The sequence below is a fragment of the Nothobranchius furzeri genome, chromosome 5 (assembly GCF_043380555.1).
Source record: "Nothobranchius furzeri strain GRZ-AD chromosome 5, NfurGRZ-RIMD1, whole genome shotgun sequence".
NCBI lineage: Eukaryota > Metazoa > Chordata > Actinopteri > Cyprinodontiformes > Nothobranchiidae > Nothobranchius > Nothobranchius furzeri.
In genome coordinates, this window is record NC_091745.1 from 25,311,079 (window position 1) to 25,319,561 (window position 8,483).

Below are 8,483 nucleotides of genomic sequence, written 5' to 3' on the forward strand. Positions count from 1 at the left end.
CTCGTTCCTGGTCCTCCCTAAGCCACGTCTGGTCAGCCAACGGGATACCCCCCTCATCTTGCCAGACTTTAACCCAGTCAAGCTCCCCCTGCAACACAGGGACTTTAAACTGCCTCATCGCTGATATGTGGGACACAAATAACCCCGATGATGATGAACAAACATAACTGTTAACATAATCTGCAACAATAACGCGTTATTTCTGGTTTTGCTTACATCAGAAGATGTAGAATGCTGGGGTGGGAAGTCTGCGTCTTGCTGCTGTTGGAAAGTGTCCTCGTCTGGATTTAATGTGCTGCTTTTTTGCTGCCTCTTCCCAGACGGCAAGAGCAGCTTGGATTCAGCAATGTGTGGGTCCAACACAGCAGCAGAAGATCCAGCAGCGGACGCGAGACCAGGAGGACCAGCAGGAGCAGAGGGGCCAGGAGGACCTACACCAGCTGTAGAAGCAGGAGCAGCAAGTCTTCAGCAGCTTCCTGGTCTCTGCGTCTCCTGTTACTGGGCGCTTTGAGGTGAGGGAGTCTAAAAGACCACAACAGCTTTGCAATGTGCATCACTTAAACTCAAAGTGTGACCCATTTTTTTCCTGCCTCTTACCTTCCACAGAAGCAGCCACCTTTTCTGCATCCTCATCATCATTATCCAGCGACGACAGAGAGTCTCTCTGGGAGGAGCTTGATTCTTCCTGCTGAGGAAACGGGAAAAGCATCAATTAAAATTGTGTTAAATGTTTTTTCTTGTCTAACATGTATGGCGGCTTTCATCACAGCACTCACTTGTTTCCTGTCATGGACATACTTCCTGAACCTCCTCATCTGCACACTTGTGGAACGAGTCACCGGAGTGTTCAGCCATCTCGTCACAGACGTGTGAGCTCTCTGGATCGTCTCCTTCTGCTCCTGAGTGAAACGCTCCGGTTCCCGTTTCTGGATGGAGAAGTTGCTATAGAGGTCCCACATCTCCTCAAAAGTGAGATGCTCAAACCCCGTCTGACCGTGGATGCAGCGGTCGACGTTGGCCTCCAGCGTGTTGGACACTTGAGGGAAGCTCTCTGTGTACTCGGTCAGAAAGTCTTTCACCCACTGGTTCACGGCGTCTCCTTTCTTGTGCGGGTTAGACGTTTCCAATCTGTGCTCGTCAACGATGCTTTAATTGTAATAACAGGCAATGTTGATTTTGAACAAATTTGAATAAATAAAAATAAAATCAGGGTGTGCCATCCTCCTGTTTGATCACATCTACTTACCACTTCATGTAGCCAACATCGTTTTCAACGAGCCAGTGGAAGGGGGCATTCTGATTCTGGCCGAATGACAACACCAGCTTCCCCAGACGCTGCTGTCGCGTTGGTGAAGAGACGCCGTCGGCTCTGAGGAGCTTCTCTGCACACTCGAGGGCAGTGGCCTGGTACAACAGCTGTGGATGGGACACAGGAAACCACAGCTTTTTGTCCCTATAAAGGCCAGACTCCTTGGTGGCCAGGAGTACGGCACGCTGGCGATTCAGGGGAGCTCCTGGGTTGGCAACACGAATCCCTGGAGTTGTCATCTCCAGACCTGTGCACAGAAACTTGTTTAGATCCCATTTCTTTAACCAACTGAGGCGGTCAGTAAGTCATGCATAAGGAAAAGGCTTCTGATTCATCAGGTGTTTAACAAATAAAACATTTCCTTTGTCTGATAAGTTATCCAACAGGCTCATGGCTCAATGGATGCAGGGATTCAGCTGCACCAGTGGATCCATGAGCCTGTTAGACAACAGATGATATGAGCACCTGATGATGAACTAAGATGCATTTATGTTATGCATGACCTAAATATGGTGACATAAAGTCATTTAAAGCAGAATGATGAATAAATTCTAGTAGAACATATTTTCAGCAGCAGCAGCAGCTTTCCAACACAAACTGCAAACGCCACATGGAGTGATTACGTGTTTTTAATATTACCAATCCTAGTAGAAATACTAGTATTAATACCACTAGAACAACAGGTTGCTCGTAGATTTAAACGGTTGAAAAATATAATACAGTTTTAATCCAAACCTTTAAAATGTTTAGTTATCTGGCCCCTCCCACCTGCTTCGTCACCATTGCTGTGATTTTATGTTTAAAGTAGTAAACACACTAAATAAACGCCTCTACCACAATGACACTAAGCTAGGATAAACGACGAGCTTACCTTTTTAAACACGTACTGGTGAAGTTTAGGCTTTTCGCAGGTAAAGACGTCCACAACTCCAATCTCCAGCCTAAAGTTTGTTTTGACCCCGAAGCGGAACACGTGGTCTGCAGAGAGGCGCACGCAGCCACGCAGCCCCACGCGACCGGAAGCGCATACGTCCAGATCGTAGAAAATACCACATCCATATAATATGTTTGTTGTCAGTACAGACTCCTACATTCTGTGATTTGGAGAGCTCAGCGCGGTGCGTTTACCACGGATGTCTACAGCCAACTGTTCAGTTTCCTGATTGGCTGTTAAACACACAAACAGTCGACTGTAAACAATCTGGGCTTTCTGATTGGCTGGTCTACGGACATTATAGACAGTGTCCTGTTGGCTGGGAGTGAAATGACGTTCCGTGCTCTGATTGGCCACACTAGATCACATATATTAAAATAATTTATTTGATATTTTATGACAATGTAAAACAGCTAAAATGGCAGAACCTGTGGTGCAATGCAACATTTAAAATAAAAGTTACGTCTTTATTTTAAACATACAAGTCCATAGCAGTATGTTATACAATAGGAGAAAAATGCTTCAGATAAATAACAAATAACTATTTATTGCACAAGTATAAGTGATATATAATCTTTCTCATATGGAAGATTTTATTTTTTATAATAAAAATGTTGTATCGCGATTTGTTTTCTACAAAATTGGCCACCATTTTTTTGACAACTCCCTTACAATCTGCCACATTTTAGGGACTCACCTGAAAACGATGCAGTTTAAATTGACCCTGAACATGGTATGGTATGGCACTGATTACAACTGTTATGGGCCATTCCCATCTGTACCGGGTCGGCCCGGGCCGGGTAGCCCCAGTTGGCCCCAGCCTGGCCCGGTTGATTCCACACATCCTTGTCTTAAGCCCATGTGGGCTGATTCTACCCACCAATCAGAGGCTTGCTCTAATGGAAGGTGTGAATTTGCTGTCAGCAGTGGGTGTGTTGGCCCTGGTCGGCCTGAAGCAGACCCCCTCGAGAAGAGGGCTGAGAATGAGCCTTGGTTGGCCCAGAAAAATACCAGGCCACCCAGATATGTAAACAACCTACGCTACCCGGCCCGGGCCGACCCGATACAGATGGGAATGGCCCATTAGTGAACTGGTCAGAGGAGTCACCAGCAGCTGCATAAAGAGCACATCTTTAGACATTTACAAGTGAGTTAAACTTCATTTATTTAAAAATATCAGAACATCCAAAATAAAATCTTGTACCAATAAAAACCTACAACCTAAATAGTTAAGCTGCTGGGTTCTTCACTGTAACAGATTTGTATTTAAACAAAGTTAGCACACATGTTGTTTATTTGTTCAGTTAACTAATACATATAGCATGCATAGTGGTGGCTGGCCAGTAGAGGGCGATAGGGCACCACCCTCCCAGTTTTCCCCAGTGTTTTTAATTTTTATTTAAATAAATATATAAATAAAATTAACAATAATCACATATTCTAAGTTAATTGTGTGTTTTGTAACAAAAACAAATCATATATTTATATATCTATATTGATGAGAAGCTCTCTGCCGAGCGGTGGAGGTGACAGAAAGGCTGTAGGCTGTTTTTGAATCGCCCAAACAGGACGGCACCAGCCGACCAATTGCTGACAAGAAAATCAAACGGTAGGAATGGGAATATATCCAATCAGCGTCGACGTTTTTAAGCAGCATGATGGGCGATAGAGCGTTGGTTACATATTGTAACCCCAGATTCTATGAGTCTAGTCGCAGCCCTTAAGCGAGCTGCTATTGGAAGGGTGATCTCAGCATCAGCCAATCATGAAGAGCTTAAATGTACGCCCACCACGTGGGCACCCCTTGTGGGTTATATAAGTGGAGCGACTCCACTGTTCGCCTCCGATGGCTCTTAGTCCTAACAGAACCAGTGTGGCCAAGTGGCTTAAGGGCTGCGACTAGACTCATAGAATCTGGGGTTACAATACGTAACCAACGTTCTATTTCGTCTAGTCTTAGCCCTTAAGCGAGCTGCTATTGGAATAAAGCGCAGCTGGATGGGTTTACGCCACACTGGTTAGCTCAACCAATGGACACACCCAACATGTCTCCTTTTAGTGGGGGTCGCTCAGCCTCAGCCCAGGGCTTAAAAGGCTGAGGCAGCCAGAGAGAAGAGTGGGGCCACCACTAAAAAATATCATCCACAAGAGGATGAAATTCATTCAAGCAGGGCCGATGAGGTGCCATAATGCGTTCACTCAGCCTGCTGAGGTCCAAGCACTGAACGAGTGATGGATCCTGAAGACACATCTCGTAAATAAGAACGAGTAAAGGAACAGGGTGAAGCCCATGAAGCAGCCTGACAAATGACTTCCATTGACCCACCACTGTGGGGCGCCACAGAAGAGGAAATCCCTCTGGCTGAGTGAGCCCTGAGTGTCTCAGGAGGATCCAGCCCCAATGATGTGTAAGCGAGTGAACTGGCGTCACATAGCCAGAGTCAAAGGCGCTGGGCCAACAGCGCTTGCCCAAGGGAAGACTCCCTGTAGTGCACAAACATGATTTGTGAGCGGCAAATCCCTGAAGTGCGTGACACATATCGTGCGAGCGCGCGCACTGGGCAGAGAAGATGGGAAGCCGCCTTCTCCTCAGAATTATGGGGAGGAGGAAAAAGTCCAGCCAATGAAATTGACCTGGATTTGAAGGAAGTATTAATGTTTTTTGGGCACAAAGGCTGGGTTGGGGCATAAAACAGCAGACCCGCCATCTTTCCGGATCCTGAGGCATGCGGGAGCCACTGAGAGGGCGGTTTGGTCGCTCACTCTCGTGACTGATGCCAGTGCCAGCAGCAAGGCAGTTGTAAGTGACAGGAACATGAGTGAGACCTGGTCCAATGGCTCAAATGGGGCTTCAGATAAGCCACGCAGAACCACCGTTAGATCCCACTGGGGAATTAGCGGACGGGACACAGGTCTGTTCCTTCTGACACCTTTTAGAAAACGTTTTGTGAGGGGATGATTGAAAACAGATCTATCACCAAAACCCTGGTGACAGGATGAGATAGCTGCAGCATATGTTTTAATAGTGCTGAATATGAGGCCCCTGTCCATCAGTATCTGCAGAAACGATAGGACATCCGCCAGCTGGCAGGAGAGCGCTTGAACATTCCGCTCTGTGCCCCAGTTCTGGAAAGCTGCCCATTTAGCAGCGTAAGATGCAATGGTAGAGGGCGCCCGCGCACTCTGAATCGTGGTGACCACATCATGCGGCAGCCCAGAAACCCCTAATCGAAACCGCTCATCGGCCAGACCCACAGCCGATGGCTTATTTCCGGAGGATGTCTGATTATCCCATCCGCCCGGGGAGGGGCGTCCTCCCTTCGCGGGAGTCTCCACGGGGAGCCGGACAGTAGCGCTTGCTGGTCCGGAAGCCATGACGCGGACAAGCGTCTGGGAGCCACCAGAATTACCGAGAGCTGTTCTGACCGAACTCGGTCCAGGAGACGGGGAATCAGAGGGACTGGTGGAAACGCATAAAGGAGGGTTTGAAGCCCGGGCTGGTGTGAGAAGGCGTCCGCTCCGAGCGAGGTTTGGTCCCGGAGACTCAGGGAAAACCACAGGCGACACTGAGCGTTTTCGCGAGCCGTGAACAGATCCACACGGTTCCCCGAACCTTATCCAGATCTGTGATATCAGCGCGGGATGCAGACGCCAGTCGGAGTCGCGGGGACCCCCTCTCGACAGGATGTCTGCCGCTACATTCAGGATCCCCGGAATGTAGGTGGCACAGCAGGTGGACATGTGCCCAACACAGTAAACCTGTGGCTATGCGCAATAGAGGGGGGGATCGAACTCCCCCTTGGCGATTTATGCAGGCTGCCGCCACCTGGTTGTCTGTGTGAACTTCGACATGACGGCCATCGAGAAGGGCAGCGAAGTGCATGAACACATTCCTCATTGTCATAAGCTCCAACACATTTATGTGCTCGTGCGTGTGGGAGGGCCAGCGACCTGCCGCGTAACAAGCACGTGCCCTCCACCCCAGACAGTGACGCATCCATAAACACAGATACGTGTGACGCAGGACGTCCGATGGGAATCCCGTGTGAGGGGATGCAGGGATTCCCCCAGTGAGCGAGGTCCCCGCCCACTGAGGGGGGAACCCTCAACATACGTCTCTTCTGACGTATCGGGTGTACCCGGAGGCAGATGAACCAACTTTGCAGGCGCCTCGAGCGCAACAACCCCAGCAGCACCACCGAGTGGGCTGCAGCCATCATGCCCAGAAGTCTCATGACTAACAGGGCTCTCACGATCTCGCGGGGTTGCACGCGGGAGATCACCGTGGTGAGATCTGCCGCTCTCACCGGCGACGAACGTGCTCTCATTAGAGAGGCGTTCAGCTCCCCCCCGAGAAACATAATCGACTGGGATGGAAGAACAGAGTTCTTCCCCCAGTTTATAGAAAACCCCAGGGTTGACAGATGCTCTGTTAACCTCCTGGTTTGCACTGACGCCCCGTCCTCGGACCGGGCGCATCGGAGCAGATCGTCCCGGTAAAACAAAACCCTCGTTTCCGCCGTGCGCAGTGGCTGCAGCGCGGTCTCCGGACATTTGGAGAAAGTGCGCTGGGCTAGCGAGTAGCCGAAAGGGAGGCATTTGTGCGCGCGTTCCGACAGCGGACGTGTGCTCGAGGTCACGTGAGCAACGTCTGAGGATTGGTTTCGCGCCCTTACCGCCGTCGCTCGTACCAGAGAACTGGGAGCGACCCATGGAGGGCTGTGATCGAAAAAGCAAGTGTGAAACAGCTGGAAGAGGCTGATCCGCACCGCAGAGCATGGAGTCCATGAAGGACGAGTGGTAGCCGGGCTCGTGCACGGGAACGTCAAAGTGCCAGCGGATGGAGCCGCGCAATGTGCGCGCTTTGCGCGTGGTCGCGACAGCGCCATGACATCCCGTCCCACCCAAAGTTGTGGGGGAAGCGGGATGAGTCGGGCCTGGCCGTAGGCTGGGGGCGGTGCGCAAATGGAGCGCACCCTTACAGCTACCCGTGTAACGTGACCGAGTCCGACTGTGTGAACATGCAGATGTGCTGCAGTGCTTGGTGCGGGGAACATCATGTGTGAGGATTCGGCAGAAGGTTCTGCAGAGGACTGTAGGATTCTGCTCTCGATGTGACGTTTTTTGGGTTTTTATTTCAAAACCAAAATAATTCACAGAGTTAACATTGCAGCCATAAGCACACATATTCCCCCCAACGAGTCGTTTTCGTGGTTGTTTTCGGCGAGGTTCCTGTGACTGCCAAGGCTGTGTCTGCTGGCTCGTTCGGAACCGTTGGCCGCCAACTCCCTGGTCCCGCCTCAGCGGGAGGCCGGCTCCGCGGGGCGGGCCGTGCAGCTGGGCGCATGGAGTTTCCGCGCCGTTCGTCCCATCCTCTGGGGGAACGGCCGGAGTGCAGGCTGACCGAGAGTGGACCAGGTCTCGCACCGTGGCTGAAAGTTCAGCTGCTGAGCCCTCTAGATGATGCTCGTAAGATGGGGACCAAACAGAACGTCAGAGGTGATGTGGCCTTCCAGCATCTCTCTGTGCAGGTGTTCAGGAATGGAGGGCAGGGCCATGAGCCACAAGGCCGCTGGATAAGGGTCTGCCAAGCAGCAATGCGAGCAGAACCGGTGAGTACAGCAGCGCACAGATTGAGGATGGCATCAGCAGTTTTAGTAATGATGGTTTTTGACTCGACAGAAGAGTCAAGCTCCTCCACCATTTTGGAAACGCCAAAGGCGAGAAGGCGATGTTATTTCCTGCAGCGCCGGTCTGGAAGGCGCACTGGTGTGCGCGATCGGCGAGCCGCCTCAGCAGCTAGTCATGCTTAGTGGGAACTGCTCGCGGTCCAGTGAGGTGGTTCTTGACGCCACACAGCGAGGCCAAGTCCGGCTCCAGTGGAGGAACGGATGGCCAGCCCTGGTCGGAGAAGCCCTCGACCTTGGTAATGGGCGCATATGTGGAAATTGGCGCCTCGAGCCTGGCAGGCTCGGAGAAGGCGGCGGACCAGCAGCTCATGGCAGCGGGGAAGTGCGGCCAGACGGGGTCTGGACAGCGCGTCTGTGTTGCCCCAAAAATTCCCGCCAATTCATCCGCCTCAGGGGAGCCGGTTCTGGAACGGCTAGCCACCTGCGGGTCGCAGCCGCGGAGATGATGGCGGGCAGCTCCTGGAGCAGTGCTCTAACTGCTGGCAGGGAGGAGCGAGAAACCACTGGGGCAGAAGGACCCGCTGAGCGAGGCTCGTCGACCTCTGTGTTG

At 51.3% G+C, this 8,483-nt stretch overlaps 1 protein-coding gene across 2 annotated transcripts; it reads right to left on the bottom strand.

Moving 5' to 3' along the window:
- Nucleotides 1-2,313, bottom strand: LOC107373107 (uncharacterized). Of its 2 annotated transcripts, none has more exons than XM_054737108.2 (6): nucleotides 2,181-2,313; nucleotides 1,247-1,556; nucleotides 777-1,146; nucleotides 598-685; nucleotides 217-522; nucleotides 1-88 (listed from the first exon to the last, which is right to left on the bottom strand). In XM_054737108.2, exons 2-5 carry the CDS (start codon nucleotides 1,546-1,548, stop codon nucleotides 341-343), a joined length of 942 nt encoding a protein of 313 aa, XP_054593083.2. In that variant the 5' UTR covers nucleotides 1,549-1,556; nucleotides 2,181-2,313; the 3' UTR covers nucleotides 1-88; nucleotides 217-340. The 2 variants fall into 2 exon arrangements, with proteins under 2 accessions (XP_054593083.2, XP_070407610.1); XM_070551509.1 differs by having other exon boundaries at nucleotides 598-688.
- Nucleotides 2,314-8,483: the final 6,170 nt, after the last annotated feature.